This window comes from Erythranthe guttata, chromosome 8 (assembly GCF_056151865.1).
Source record: "Erythranthe guttata isolate IM_541 chromosome 8, IM_541, whole genome shotgun sequence".
In the NCBI taxonomy this organism is placed as follows: domain Eukaryota; kingdom Viridiplantae; phylum Streptophyta; class Magnoliopsida; order Lamiales; family Phrymaceae; genus Erythranthe; species Erythranthe guttata.
This window is the reverse complement of record NC_142540.1, coordinates 15964480-15980842: the sequence shown is the minus strand read 5'-3', so window position 1 is coordinate 15980842 and position 16363 is coordinate 15964480. Positions and strand designations below refer to the sequence as shown.

The 16363-nt window shown below is 37.1% G+C and overlaps 3 protein-coding genes and 1 long non-coding RNA gene across 5 annotated transcripts; all 4 read right to left on the bottom strand.

The window, feature by feature from the left end:
- Nucleotides 1-259: 259 nt before the first annotated feature.
- LOC148768614 (uncharacterized) lies at nt 260-2935 on the bottom strand. The gene is made up of 3 exons (XM_088821291.1): nt 2800-2935; nt 450-938; nt 260-370 (listed from the first exon to the last, which is right to left on the bottom strand). Exons 2-3 carry the CDS (start codon nt 936-938, stop codon nt 260-262), a joined length of 600 nt encoding a protein of 199 aa, XP_088677417.1. The 5' UTR covers nt 2800-2935.
- Nucleotides 2936-3358: 423 nt separating this feature from the next.
- Nucleotides 3359-4610, bottom strand: LOC148768613 (uncharacterized). Its single transcript, XR_016032873.1, has 2 exons — nt 4482-4610; nt 3359-4369 (listed from the first exon to the last, which is right to left on the bottom strand). It is a non-coding gene; the product is annotated as an uncharacterized LOC148768613 (long non-coding RNA).
- Nucleotides 4611-5704: 1094 nt separating this feature from the next.
- LOC105951283 (uncharacterized) lies at nt 5705-8203 on the bottom strand. The gene has a single exon (XM_012974687.2). The coding sequence runs from the start codon at nt 7729-7731 to the stop codon at nt 6040-6042; it is 1692 nt and encodes a 563-aa protein (XP_012830141.2). The 5' UTR covers nt 7732-8203; the 3' UTR covers nt 5705-6039.
- Nucleotides 8204-8520: 317 nt separating this feature from the next.
- On the bottom strand, nt 8521-12366 carry LOC105951282 (protein JASON). 2 transcript variants are annotated; one of them, XM_012974685.2, is made up of 7 exons: nt 12101-12366; nt 11913-11967; nt 11651-11730; nt 10606-10838; nt 9473-10226; nt 9292-9374; nt 8521-8908 (listed from the first exon to the last, which is right to left on the bottom strand). In XM_012974685.2, exons 1-7 carry the CDS (start codon nt 12236-12238, stop codon nt 8782-8784), a joined length of 1470 nt encoding a protein of 489 aa, XP_012830139.2. In that variant the 5' UTR covers nt 12239-12366; the 3' UTR covers nt 8521-8781. The 2 variants fall into 2 exon arrangements, with proteins under 2 accessions (XP_012830139.2, XP_012830140.2); XM_012974686.2 differs by having other exon boundaries at nt 11651-11727.
- Between the last annotated feature and the right edge of the window lie 3997 nt (nt 12367-16363).

Sequence of the window (16363 nt, the reverse complement as noted above, 5' to 3'; positions counted from 1 at the left end):
TTTTATTCTTGTTTTAGTTTTTTCTTCCGTGCATTTTAACTAAACTGTTGCTTATTAATATAATTAAGTTGTGCAAATCACTATCACTGTTAATTCATTTTAACAAAGATGTTGCTTGTTAATATAACTAAGTTGTACAAATCACTGGTACTGTTAGTTTTCCTAAGCGATTCCGTTAGAGAGACTCCAAATCTAGAGTCAGATCCAGAGCGGGAAAGGGCACAAATCTTTTAGCAAATAGCATAAAATCGCTTGTCCTTTAAGCTATAAAACCAGTACCCTCTAACAATGCAACAGACCGAGCATCTGTTGGCCCACGCCAGCCAGTCACCGCTTTCGGACGGGATTGCAATTTAACCATAGATCGCGCCTGTACAAAATATAAACAATCTTAATTATGCAACTATCTACTATATGCATTTAAAAAAGACAATAAAAATTAATATTACCTTTCCCTCCCAAATGTCATAGGCGACGTGCGCTCCGAAACTCGGTATCAAGTTATAGTCAGTAGGTCCACCAGGTGCCGGACCAGCCAACTTCCACGGACGAGTAGCAGTATCGGACGAAGTACTACCCCGACGATGAGTAGCACCACCAGATGAAGTAGCAGCAGCACCAATAGTCATGGATGCGGAATCAGTATTACCAACATCATCATCCTCATCTAATCCAAAATCTGGCACTGGATAAACATACTGACCCTCGAAACCTACATGTGAATCATCATCATCCTCATCGGTCTGTGCCTCTGGCTCCCTCAGTCGCAAATTACGCTCGCCACGTCGTGTAGATCCAGTAACCTTACGTTTGTATGTCCTACCCTCTCTTTGTGCAGTAGTATCATCTACTGGTTCCTCGATTCCAGCAAATCCATCTGATATCATGCCACGTGTCATCGGTCCATTGCCCCGTCCGTGTGGCCAACTTGCCGACATCTACAAAAATAAATGTATACAAATTACTCAACTAATGAATAAACTAATTAATTAATAAAAAAAAATTGAAGGCTACTCGTCGACTTCTACAAAAATCAGCGTATACAAATATTAATTAACTAATGAATAAATAAATTTAAAAAAAAAAAAATTGAATCGGGCATCCGGTCTAAGGCTCCGATAAAAAAATAAATTGAAGTCTACTCGTCGACTTCTACAAAAATCAGCGTAAAACAATATTAATTAACTAATGAATAAATAAATTAAAAAAATAAAAAAAAAAAAATAAAAAAAAAAAATTGAACCGGACGTCCGGTCTAGGCCCCGATAAAAAAATAAATTGAAGCCTACTCGTCGACTTCTACAAAAATCAGCATAAAACAATATTAATTAACTAATGAATAAATTAAAACTAAAAATAAAAAAATAAAAAAAATTTATTGAACCGGCGTCTGGTCTAGGCGCCGGTCAGGGGTCTGCACGTCTGGACCGGGCGTGGAGATCCCTGACCGGCGCCTGGACCGGACGCCCGAAAAAAAAAAAAAAATTGAATTTTGAACCGGCGTCCGATCCAGGCGCCGGTCAAGGATCTGCACGCCCGGTCCAGACGTGCAGACCCCTTGTAACAACAAATTCTTATCTGCGATTTAGACAAACAAGAAAAATTGAACAAAGATGATTTTATTGAATTAAAATAAATAAATTGTGGGTTACAATCTCTATTTTAATCCTCTGATTCTTCTCTCTAGAAAAATATATAGTTGACTTGAATTTTCGGAGTCGGGTCGTTGACTTGATCTTCTCCGGATTTGATTTTGGATTTGAATAACGTTTTCCAAGGGTCTTGCGACTTGAATCTCGGATCGAACGTTGAACTTTGACTTGATTTGACTTGAAGATCTTGAAATTCTTGATGGATTTGGCCCTTCAATCTTCCAGTGATCTTGACTTGAATTGATTAACGTTAATCCGAAGGTTTGGCACCGTTATCTCGGATCGAACGCTAGATTTGATGAAGAATGCCTTGAATTTGCTCAAGAACACCTCGAATATGACGAAGAACACTTTGAATGTAGAGAGAGAATCTTACCTCCTACGAATTCTTCTTCCTTGCTTCTTGAATTGTAGAGAGAATTTTTTTGCTCCTACGGTTTTTGCTCCTTTAGTTGTGTTTTAATTGTGAAGGGAGGATCCCTATTTATAGTGGTGGAATAAGAGTCCTTGATGGGCCTTACTGATGATGTGGCGCGATTTGATTGGCCCGATTTAAATTGATACTTATCTCTTGTAACTTGGAAGAGAAGAAACAATTCTATTGGTCAATAATTAATTGATATTTATCCCTTATAATTTGGAAGAGAATAAATAATTCTACTGGTAAATATATATTTAAAATCAATTATCTATTTAATTTAGGAATTAATTTAATTAAATCCCTAGATTTAAAATAGAAAATATGTAATTGATTTTAAATATAGATACCAATATACGGCATATAATCTTGATTTGATTTGAATTTAAATATTTAATTACGGAATTGCCATGGGCTATAGAATTCAAATAGAATTCCTTGTTTCGTAATTGCACAATGGTCCCTTTCTTTTGGATAAAATTTATTTATCTACACCCCTGACCGGCGCCTGGACCGGACGCCGGATATCATCTTCCAGGCCCAAAACAGGCGTGGGAAACCAGTTTCCACTCCTAAATCAGGCGTGGAAACTGGTTTCCCACGCCTGTTTTGGGCGTGGAAGATGCGCAGTTTTCACTCAAATTTGACCCCCAAATCGCGATTTTCCTTCGATTTTCATATAATTAACAACAAATTCAATATATATAATTAGTTTAGATGAGTAATTACCTTTCAAATTGAGGAGATTTTCGGATTTGGAACGATTGTGAGAAGGATTTAGGATTTTTGTGAAATTTGGGGGTTTTTGGTGGTTTTGGGGTTTGAGTGAGTTGGGGAGTTTTTAGAGAGAGAAAGGAAATGTATTGTGAACGACATTCGTAATTTTACTGCCGCGTAAATCATTTCAGTTTAAATATTAGTATTACAATAAAACTATTTTATGAGCTCTTAAAAAAATAAAATTTAAATATATATATATATATATATATATATATATATATATATATATATATATATATATATATATATATATATATATATATATATATATATATATATATATAAGAAAATGAAAATATTTTGATTTTTTATTTATAATTGAAGTTAATATAATTTAAATTAATATAAACTTATTAATTTGGCAAGATGATGGGGAAATTTGTGTTAGCATTTCATTTCATCAAAGGAACCAATATTTTCAGAGATTTCCTAAACGGAGATTCTTGATGACCAGCGATTAGTGAATGGATGAAGATTAGATGGGTCGTTGATGAAAGATAGTGTGACATTTGTTTTAAAGAAAAAATCCCTTCATAGAACAAATCTCCGACAAGAATAATTGAAACAACAAATTAAGTACGAGTCGTTTCTCTTGACGTGGGTTTTTCCTCGTTCATGATCGATCTTGATTTGGCTGTTGTACTGGTTATTCTCCACGCGGTACGTCATCGGCTTTCGCATCAATCAGACTCTTCTGAATGCCATAGAACCAACCCCTTAATTGGGGATTCATAAATGGAAGATTTAATTTCCGTACGTAGTCGAATATTGGCTTATACCATCAATTGTACGACTCGGAATTCGAACATCATAAGTTTACATATGCATGTCATTATTATATATTGTGTACTAGCTAGAGGATCGGATCGGATATCCGCCATAATTTTATGTTATTATATACAATGTGCTAGCCTATTCTTCAAAATAACAAATCTCTCTATATTATATTGAACCGTAACAACTTGAGAGACTGATCGATGTTACATCATCGGACGACCAAAAGAAGAAAAAAAACTGCACAAACTGTAAAAAAAATGGGTGCCCTTTGATCATAAATTAATTAGATGATGAATTGAATTAAGCAGTATAAAAAAAGAAAAAAAAATTAAGCTGCAGGTAGAAAAGAGGGTGATGAGGAGGAGGTTTGGGTATGCGAAGGAATGAGGTGAATATTAGACGATGATTTGTTAAGCTGAGAGAGGTTCGATCCAACGGACATGCTGTTGCGTGTGAGACCACCTGCAGCATTGTTTCTGTGGTACCTGCACCTGAACGAGCCTGTGTGTGTTGTCGGTGAGCACAAACAGTTGTACCTTCTTATACTTGCCGATTTTCTCAGAGACGAAGATACCGGAGATGTAACCGGTGACACACTATTCTTGATCACCACCTTCCCCGTGTCCACGCAAAGGTTATTATTATTATTACTATTCGCATAATAATCATCGTTTGCAGCTTTCTCGTAAAACCTTTCCACCATGATCTTCGATTCCATTCTTTTTCGATCTTTTTAATTTCCCTGCACATGCATACGTACACACATTCATGAACAAAACAATGTAGCTCTATATCCATGCAAATTAAAAGATTCAGATAATAACAAACACCAAACTGTATACATGTGTTATTACCAGGCCTGCAGGAGAATTGATTAGATGTGTTATCCAATATTGCAAGTGTTTTGGGATTAATTGTTTTTTTTATCTTGTCTATTTTTATGTTCTTTGTCCCCTACATTTTCTAACATGGAGGTTGAGGTTGTTGTAAACTCTTGTGTTTTAGGCCACACAAATATATTTTGTTTTACTATAATTAGAAGATACATGACCTGGCCAACCGCCCAATGGATCAAATTTACTCATTTACTCTACAACTAGCTAGATTCTTTTTATTTGGGATAATTCAAATCCAAGAAACTGGATCACTCTTTTTTATTTTTTTTCAATTACACACCCATCCCTGAGGTAATGTCAAACTATAAAAAAAAAAAAATACCCCCTCTTCTTTGGGTAATCACAGCTACTCCTCAGCTATGATTGTTTTTTACACGTTCACTTTTATGGTGTCAAATTCAACATAATATTTTCCGTGGAATGTTCTCTAAATTGTATTCGTTTTGTGCAAAAATGTAGTTTCTTATACACCACAATCTGATATTTACAAGTCAAGAGACACATCTTATAATCATCTAGTTTCAAAATGTGGAGCTCAAATGAGGTAAAACGGGTACAAATTAGAGAACATTTCACATAATCTAGAAGATTCCACTAAATTTGATATCGCAAGGATGGTTAAAAAAATTCATAATTGATGTGTGGTTGTAATTATCCAAACAAAATGAGTTTTTTTTCGTAATTTAACCTTACCTCAGAGGAGTATAACTTACCTTTTTTTTTTTTTTTTCCTGTCACTTAGATTTTGACTTTTGTTTTGCTTTGTTTTTTCACCGTATCCCCAAGTGAAAATGAGAGCTTATATAGGCTTTCAAGTATCATTGTTCGGATACAATAATTTTAAGGGGTCAGTTACAAAAAAATTATGCATAAATAAAAATAATTTGTATCATAAATCAAAGTGTTTTTGCTTGATAAAATTAGTCATGAATAATTAAATAATTTAATAACTTGTAGATATGCATGTGTTATTATTTTTGCATCTACCTAATATCCCTATCTCGGAAAGTTAGATGCTACATTTAGTTGTTTACGCCATGTGAATTTCAACCATAAATTTGGTTAAATAATTGTTCACTGAGCACACATACACACGAGTGTGTGTGATTATTGTGGATCTACAGTTCAAATCCACCCAGTATAAATAATCAAGCGTAGCATCTAATTTCTAATTTCACGTCTAAACCGAATGAAACAATTTGATTGTTCTTAATTTTTTCCTCATCCAACACGCAGAAATGCACATACCAAGATAACAACACACTAGAGCATAACACAGGAAATTACTGCTCAACTAATCCAAAGATAAGATAGTGAAAAACTAAATACAAACACGTAGAAATTGTCTGAACGTGGCAGCAAACATCAGTTGATCAAACTAATCTACCTCTTTAAACTACCCAACATTCCTACAATTTATCGACTTAACCTTAAACCAGATACGAAACACACGGGACTAAACATGGGATCTCCCCCAAACCAGCATCTTCTAGAAAGTTCCAAACCTCCGATTAAATTAGCTGCCCGATGATGTGCACGTGTTAATACCATCCTTGCAGTCCTTAGTGAGATCGTTAAAAGTCTCGATCTGCTTTTTACCCCTTGTGAACACTTCAGAATCAACAGATACCCTCATATAACCATCAAACTCGACAGTGTTTCCATTGTTCAGCCTCTTCATTTCATCGTACCAATCGCTCTTAACATCCCACAGATCTTTATACTCTTCAAGAAAGTGCGTCGAGTACTTCTCCTTCAAAGGATCGAACAATGATAAATCTCGCTCATTCGTAGCAACGTAAAGATTCCTCCCATGTTCAATTTTGCCTTCCAAAGTTGCCATAAGAGCCTCTGGCGAAGTATCTCTATCGAGATTCGGCCAAAGATTCTTGTCCTTTGCCTTCTCCCCTCTCTCGACGTGCACGGCATCAAAATCCCAATTCATTCTTGATGCAATAGCAGAAGCCACATCCAACAGCCGCCTCGACTTCCAAATCATATGCCACGGCCGTTGAATAACGGATTCCGTCTCACCTTCACAAACTCTGTACCCGTAATTATCCGGCTCAACGGATCCGAATTTCCTCATGATTAAACTATCCTTAACCTCAGCTAGCTTCATCGGCGTCACTCTCAAATCCTCCACAAGATGGAGACTTAATCCGTTTTTTTGTTGCCATTTGCTCCAACTTTTCCAAAACTGATCTTGATCCAACACGGATGCCGAGTCCTTCAAATGCTCAAAGTCGAAGTAAAACCTGAAATCTTTACCTTCCTCGTCAAGACCTGAAGACGAGTACATCTTCGACAAACAAAAACTGAGATCCATAACTAGAGTTCGGTTCAAATACAGCGCCTCCCCTAGCATACAAGTGAAACTCCATAGATATTGATGCATGCTCTTGCACCTATCTCCACCACCAGAATAAACCAAATACTTGCCATCACTAAACGAACCCTCCGATTCAACCTCGGGAAGTGCATCGTTCACTGTTTCCCCAACATCCTTCACAGCCACCTTCTCAAATACATCTTCGTCTTTCCCCTTTTCCTTGTTCCCATTTCCTTTCTTCTTCCTCGCATTCCCACCGGAATGATACTCTCCGATACCAACCACACTCATCGTGCAATTCTCGGACCTTTCAACCTTAAAACTCCGATAATCCTTGTTAAATGCAGCCACCTTCCCATCCTTTGGCCTATACCGCCACGCCATGTGGCAAGAACTGTCGTTTAATCCTCTAACGGGCTTCCCGAATCGGTAGAAATGAATGTCCTTGAACTTTTCAATAGTAGCCCTCATCAACAAGTGGAAAACATCGGGATCGCGGCAATCGATCGGGTCACTGACGACACAATCACGGTTGGAATCTTCGACGCCAGTCCCAACAGAATCGACATCGGAGATGTTGATGAACGCCGAGAATGCTCCTCTCTCATTGGAGGCAACGGCGGCAAAGTCCTCGCCGGTCTTAACAGAACCAGAGTCAGATTGGAAGGTGGGATTGGAATTGGAAGTGAGGAAATTAGTCATCTTAGAGGAAGGGTGGAACAAGGGGTCTCCGGCGGGGTAATTGGCGGCGATTATGGTGAATATTACCACACCAATTACAAACGCAGTGAAGCAGAGGTTCCCTGTAATTGCTAATGCATTTTGGCCCATATTTTCAGGCCTCAAACTTCCATTTCTTGAAGACCGACCCCACATATTCTCTTTCTTTTTCCCCCTTTTTCTTTATTGTGTTCTTATTATTATAATTAGAAAAATTGAGAGGGATTGAAGAAATTAAAACACATAAACCATAAAAGGGGAGTAGAATTCAACGAAAAAGAAAAAGAAGAAAGAGGTTAGAGGAGAATTGAGGGATTTGATAGAAGAAGAAGCAGGGGTTATAGTCAGATGCAATATGTATCGGTACCTCATGCAGTGCGAGAATATTGAGGATCAGCTCACCTCCTTCAATTCAATTCAATTCAATTCAATTCAATTGTAGAGAGAGAGAGAGAGAGAGAGAGAGAGAGTGTGTGTGTGTGTGTGTGTGTGTGAGCTGGGACCTAATTTCAGAATGAATGTTGGAGTCAGAACTCAAAACGAGGAAGGTGATGACGGTGGGTGAGGCCACTTGCTAAAATGAGCCGGCTTTATTTTGTGTAAGGAATGTTTTCCTCCAGCACGGAAACAATTCATTTGGGAATTTGTCTTTTAATGTTAATATAATAATAAAGTTAAATTACGAATACAACCCTTGAGGTATTCCCATTTCACGAAATAACCCCTTTTATTATCAAAGTTACTTTTTAACCTGAAAACAATATAATTATTAAACTATTGAATTCTTAAATATAAGAATCAACCTCTCCATCACCTAATCAGCAAAAGTGTTTGAAAATTTGAGTTTATTATACTATCTTATGGAACCTTTGTCATTATTCCTACATACATAGACCCCCAAAACCAGCATTTTCATTATTAAACGATACATTTCGTATTTTACTATTAAAGCCGTAACCGTTTTGGATGCATGCTGCCAAAATCGAATATAGATATATCATTCATATAGGTATCATCTAACTTTATAGAAGCAGGCCGCATCGGTCGATAGGTTTAAGGCTGAGAACTTGTACTTGTTTACTATATACTATTCATCGCTATATCGGTACACTCCAAAATTCTGCTCAGAACTGTTCCAAATTTCGACACTTGATAATAATGGAAAAAGTATGTCGACCGTACACAGTAGTAGTAAATGGACCGATATCAGAATGAAGCAACAGATTTTAGATGTGTTGAAGAAGATTGCACTTTTGATGAAGCAGTATCAGATTCTTCTTCAGATTCGTTGAACTCAATCTTCGGCGGTGTCCCACTCCCACTCATAGGCTTCCTGCATAATCAAACCACTCGAAATTATGCAAAATCAAACGCTTTAAATCCCTCATCGTTTGTGTAAACAGATTTCTGAATTATGTTCAAATATGCCAACATATAACATCCTAGTCTTGTCTAAACGAGTAACATGTGGAAACTCAGACAATAGATTCGTTTTCTAGAATCAATGAACTCGAACCTGCAAACCTTAGTAAGTGCTAAATTAAAACGGAGGTTCTTCCAACTAAACTGAAAATCGAGCAAATTTACTAGTTATTACAGCAAGCTGCTTTTATGTAAATGGCAAGAAACAGAGGTAATCAGAAATCAACACATTCGCTAAACCAAAAAGCTCTACGTTAAAAAAACTATGCCACATGGTGTTCAAGCCTAGCATACCTCTGGTATATAATGGTATCATCAGACAATGCTTTTTCGAGCCTCTCCTCAAATGGTGTTGCATGCCAACTAACTTTCTGATCCTGTGAACAGTTCTCAATTTCAGTATTTAAACAAAGAGGAAATGTTAAAAAAAAAAAGAAGAAATAAAAGCAGTAAGAAAGAGTGAAGCTTGACGTGCCTCTTTGTACTTGTTAGTTGTATTCGGGATCCCATTTCCATCCCACCATTTAGGAGAAACGTGAGAGGTTCCATCATCATTCCAGTGAACTGCAACCATCCCCAGAATAGGCCTATCTCCTGGACTTGTGCCACAATGAACATTTTCAGCACCAATCTGTTCCATATTACCATCTTCGTTGGTTAAACGTGTTGGTTTCAACCAAGAAGACAAGCTTGCTTCATTCTTACAATCTTTTCCAGAGGAATTTTCTTCTGTCACTCTGACCAGTGTTGGGCTCAATAACGAGGTTGCTTCTTCATTTGGCTTCGGAGATTCTCTCAAGTGATCCTCCTCCAATTCTTTCAACTGAGAGGGATAGTCGATTGGGTTTAAGACAGAGTACACATATTGTGAGCGGACCCTGTTAGGCTTTCCACCGGCCAAATTGTTCATGAATGTAGGGAATGCAGTGCCAGGGGTTTGCATCTCGTCGGTTAATTTTAGTGGTGTTGGATATGGTGATGGTTTTGATACACTAGAATTACCAGCTGATCCAGAGTACGTACCAGAACTTTCAGACGAAAATGAGGAACTATGGGACTGGCACTCAAACCGAACAGACTTGTTTTTGCATTTTACACTTGTTGCAAAAACTCCAGGTGAGTGAGTTCCATTATCAGGCACGTCTGTTGGGGTAACAACGTTCTCAACATCATTGCTCTGAATGGAGTTCATAGAGTCTCTTCTGGTATAATTCCCATCAGTCATTGAGCTAACAGATGAAATTACAGAGTAAGGGGTTAAGTTTTAGAGTCTCTAACAATGTCAAATATAAGAAAACTATTTATGCGACGTAGAAGAGCAAACAGGCGAAGTTGTCCAAAGCACTTCCAAACGTAACAGAAACCAGGCATTTGCATAAAAATTCCAATCAACGAAATATGAAATATCCAAATAATGATTTTCATTCAATCATATTTGATGCCTATTGTAGTACTACAAACATGCAAATCACCCCATATTTCCACCTAGTAAAATACAGAGAGACGAGATGCATAGAGTTGCAAAGTTGTGTAGTTCATTTCAACATTATTTCGAGAATCATAGCTACTCGATGGGTTTAAAGCAGTAAACAACTTTTGGGAAAATACCTGCTGGAATTGTCCACTAATGAACCCGATCCAGTTACCCATTCTTCACAAATTTTGACAGTTTTAGGAGATTCATCGGATTGCTTCTCCAGTTTCAATTTCTCAATGGATGCACTGGGACTGAAATTCGGCGATACTTCTTTCTGAGCCGATGTATCAACACATTCCCGCAAGGCATTTCTAATTTCAACAGGAGTCTCGAGTAAAGTTCCACATGCTTTGAGGAACTTGGCCTGCAGAATAAGATTATCACATCTATTTGTTAAAATATATAAGGTAAGGTGCAAAAGTAAATTGAACATACTTTACTACTGGGATATGGGGCCATCAACTAAAAATATCCAAACGTGTAGAACCATCAATCTCAAGCTAGACCTAGATCCAGAATTTTTATGCTGAATAAAGATGTACACCTAGAGGATAATGAATCTAAGAGCATATTTCATTAGGTAAATTTATATCAAGGAAAATAAGATCCAGTACCAAAGTTAAGATTAAGGCTATCGTATAAAAGGGAGCACATAATTACAAAAAAAATATCACTACATCTCACCTTTACTCGTTTAGAGGTACGAATAAACAAATACGATTTCAAAAAGAATATTCTTAGCTAAATGACATCCATGCACCCGAACCAGTACTCACAGTCCCACAACACTTAAGGAACAATTAATATGGATACGATCAACATAAACTCAGGTCTCAAAAAAGATGCAAGCAACAAATTCTAAATTCGAACGACAGGAGCATTCCATTCCCGTAAGCAACAAAGACAAACCTGGCATAATTCTCCTCTAAGCTGACCAATTAAACATGGAATCATTAACTTGAGATCATGTCGGCATAACTACTTCCATAACTACTATTACACAAAACTACTTCCAAAAATCGAAGGATAGTCATTAAATCAATTTTTGCGTAGATAAGGAAAAGCAAATTATCAATTTTGCCATCCTTCAAAAAGAATATCGAAATACTCGAAGATGAAATCAAAATTACAACACCAAAGACATTAAATTCTTTAAGAATCCAACAAAATACGAACCTCATCCTTGAGCTCCCTGGCATGAACTTCTTCTGGCAGCGAATTCCAAACTTGTTCTCCATTTCCATGTGAATTATCTTCTGATTCATCAAACAGCCAATTCTTAGATAATACCGCCAGATCAATTCAAAAATCCAGAAAAGAAAACTAACGCATATTCAATAACACTAGAAGAAATTCACTTCCAATCCAGTTAATCGTAATTAATTACCACGTACAAATAAGAAGAAGTAAAAAAAACCCTAATATAACAAAAAATTACCATCCGGAAGGAATACCGATGAAAATGTATGATTATTGCGAGCGATCAAAGGCTCCTGTCGAAAAAAAATCAATTCCTCGATCAGATGAAATTCACACACACAAAGAACAAAAATAGAGAGAAAATAAAATGAACAGTGATAAATTCATCGGACATTATCCAAAAAATGTAAAGAATTATCATCATACCGGAGTAGAACTGAGATCTTTGATACGGAAACAGCTAAAGAAAACTCCCATCACTGCAGCCACTCTCCGCAGAAACCCTACTACTGCCGATTCTTCTTCGTCTTCTTTCTTATCAACGGAAAACCACGGCCGTGCCATTTACTTGTGTATACGAGAGACTGAAAAAATCAACGTGAAAATTATTCTAGAGAGAGAAAGAGAGAGAGTTGGGGAGTCTGTATTTGAAATTCGAATAGAGGGAAATGAATTCAATTGCAAGATATTTCGAAATATATGTATTATTCCCCCCTTTATAACTATCAATTTGCAACGGTGACGTCACTACCATTTAGTACTTATCGATTTTCTTAATATTGCTAATTACTATCTTAATGAATGCTTAGAAAATTATATGATAGTGTTGTACCATCTAACAATTATATTTATTCAAAAAAAAATATATATATATATATATATATATTCCGATTATTTATATTACTTTTGCTGCAGCTATTCGGGTTACCAAAATAAGGGAAGACTTTATTAAGTATCAAAATGTGCAATTACTTACTAAGTGTAAAACCTAAAATTCCCTAATATAGCACTTTATTAAAAAATTATTCTCATTTCAGGATATTTTCCCTAATTTTCTTAATATAATACCACAAAATCGCAAAAAAGAAATACACAAAGAAAAAATAAAATTGAAAAAAAATGTGACAACGAAAAGTAAGAGAGATGGTCAACTTTCATTAGAAAGGTAAGTACCTAGCCTCTATTATTATACAAGATTTGAATTTCTGGAAAAAAAAAATTAATAGAAAAAAAAACAAGAGAGATTGATGAAGGAAGAATTGTCGCCGTCGCCTAAACACACTGCACACCGCACCCATTGAGCAGCACGACCATTATATCATTGTCACCGAACCATTCTACAATTGTTAGGGCTGGAAGAAAAATCGACATGTACATGTTGATTTTTGACATAAAATTGGCAACTAGATATTGAAGTCAAAAAAATTTGACAACAAGATGTTGATTATGTAATCGACATCTAGATGTTGATTTTTGCGCCAAAAAATCAACATTTAGTTTTCGATTAAAAAATCAACATCTCAACGTTGTTTTTTTTTTGCCAAAAAAATCGACATGTATATGTTGAATTTTAACTGCACGAATTTTTTTAAAACTCAAAAATCGATCACCGAGCTATAATAATACATTAGTAAATAGTTTTTTTCTGTTCTCTTTCTATAGAAATATTAATGTCTTCTGACTCCGTAGTGTCTCTTTGCAAGTGTTGGTAGAATTTAAGGGTTTTGAGTGTTAAGATTATTCGAAAAAGAAAAAGAGAGAACTTGTTTGGAGGTTTTGTCTGTTTTGGGTTTTGGAAAGAAAGGGGTTTTGGAAAGAAAGGGATTGTGGGTTTTGAAGAAATTGGGGAAAAGTTTTTATGTCTCTCTCTGTTTCGTATCAGTACATACGCGTGTGTCTATATATATATATATATATATATATATATATATATATATATATATATATATATATATATATATATATATATATATATATATACACTTTGCAAGCAACCCTAATATTACTCCTACCATGCATAGAAGATTGTGGGAATTAAAACTCTATCTCCTAAGATACGTACAAAGATATACACCATATATATCTCTTTCTTTCAATACTCCCCCTTAAGTGGGTGCATGAAAATCGTGAATGCCCGACTTGCAAAGAAAACTTTCAAATTGCTGCTTACTAAGCCCTTTCGTCAAAATGTTTGCCAGCTGCTCGGAAGTACGAACATGTAAAGTAGATATATTGCCTTGTTGTATCTCATTTCGAATGGTATGACAATTGATCTCGATATGCTTCGTTCGTTCGTGAAAAACGGGATTAGCAGCGATATGCAAAGCCGCCTGGCTATCACAGTACAACTGCATGGATTGTCCATGTGACATCCCAAGAAACTTCAAAATTTCTTTTAGCCATTTCAACTCACAGCACGTAGTTGCCATGGAGCGGTACTCGGCCTCAGCCGACGAACGAGACACCGTATGTTGCTTCTTAGTTTTCCAAGCAATAGGTGAATGGCCCAACATGACAAAGTAACCCGTCAATGAGCGTCGAGTGAGCGGACAACCAGCCCAATTAGAGTCGCAATAAGCGTAAAGACGCAAATCACAATCAGCTCGCAATAAAATCCCTTGTCTAGGATGTCCCTTCAAGTAACGTACCACACGCAAAGCAGCTTCCAAATGGTCCTCTCGCGGCTGCTGCATAAATTGGGCTAACACATGCACACAATAGCTTAACTCAGGTCTTGTTATAGTCAAGTAAATTAGCCTTCCAACAAGACGTCGGTATCGCTCGGGATCGTCAAAAAAAGGTCGATCGGACAGAGCAAGTCGATAATTTGACTCAATAGGAATACAAGATGGTTTGGCCCCCAAAAGTCCTGTTTCACTCACAATATCTAATGCGTACTTACGCTGACACGAGAAAATACCATTTGTCCCGCGCCCAACTTCTATACCAACAAAATACTTTGAGTGCGCCAAGATCCTTCATATGGAAGCAACGACCAAGGTACTCTTTGAGAGATGCAATTGCCACTGAGTTATTTCCGACCACTACCAAATCATCAACGTAAATAAGAATAGTTAAAATAATTGAGTCGTTAGTGTAACGAAAAAGGGAATAATCAGAGTATGACTGAACAAATCTGTAACGTTTCAAGGCAGATGCCAACTTGGTGAACCAACAACGGGGAGCCTGTCGCAACGCATAGAGAGATTTTTTCAGTTTACAAACTTTCGTTTGATCAATACATGAGAATCCCGGAGGTAGCTTCATATAGACTTCTTCACTCAAATCTTCATGCAAGAACGCATTATTAACATCCATTTGATGTAGTTCCCATTTTTTCGCAGCAACTATAGCTAAGAAAGAATGTTCGTAATGTCACCATCTTTGCTACGGGTGCAAAGGTTTCATTATAGTCGATTCCTTCGCGTTGGTTATTACCCAAGATGACCAAACGAGCTTTGTATCGTTCAATCGTGCCGTCGGATTTATACTTAATCTTGTAGACCCACTTAGATCCAATTGCTTTTTTACTCGGAGGCAAAACTTCCAATGTCCAAGTCCCGTTGTCTTCCAAAGCTTTGATTTCTTGTTGCATGGCTGCTCGCCATCTTTCATCCTTAACTGCCTCTGAGAATCGTGTTGGTTCAATCTCTGCATCAACCTTGGCCAAGAATGCTTGATGTCGAGCCGAAAATCTATCAGATGTCAAATAATGAGCTATGGGATAAAGTGTACCTGAGGATCTGTTAGGAGTAGGGGTGAGCAAGTCGGACCCATCAACCCGTTGAACCCGTCAAACTCGTTAAAAACCGTCCCGCTAGGACCGGACGGATAGATCCATCTATAGGACTGGGTCCTAAAGTGGACAAGATCCGCGGGTTTGGGTCTAAGATGGGTTCAAAAAAATTTAATACCCGTGAGACCCGTCCCGCCCCGCTATAAAAAACGACGTTGTTTAGTTGATATTATGTAGTATAATAAATTCATAATGTGTAATATATGAATAAAGTATCTCTTACATGTCAAAACTTATATCTATAACGACGACATCGTCTCATTTGTAATTTTGATTTATTCGTGACATTTATCATTGATGTTATTCACGTTTGTTTCAATTTAAAATTTTACGCTTGGTCATTCATTTTAATTTCTAAATATTTTTTTGTAAAACTTATAACTTATTAAAGAAAATAACTTTTTTAAATTACGACGGGTTTCGACCTGTGAAGGTTGGGTTCTACTTTAAACCCGCGATTGACCCGTCTATCCTAAACCCGTCGAAAACCCACAAGTTTGGTTCCTTAAAATCAAGAACCGCTGGTTGACGGAACGAGGGCGGGTTTTGCTAGAACCCGCGGGTTTACGACCCGCGCACACCCTAGACACGGGTGTAGCGCGATGGGGGTTTTGCGAGCACCGAGCACTATAAGTGACATAGTCTTTCAATAAGGTAGATGTCCTGGAAACACGATGACCTCTCCCTAATGTTTCGATTTGGGCGATATCGGTAGTATTTTCACTATTAGTAACACCCATCTCCCCCTCATCAAGATTGCTTGTGATCCCCCTAACTTCGTCCACGGGTTCACTTTCACTAGTTACCTTATTCACGTTGCTTTCTTGGATTGGTCCATCCAGATCATCAACAACAACAACAATATCATCGGATCTCAAATCAGTGCTAGCACG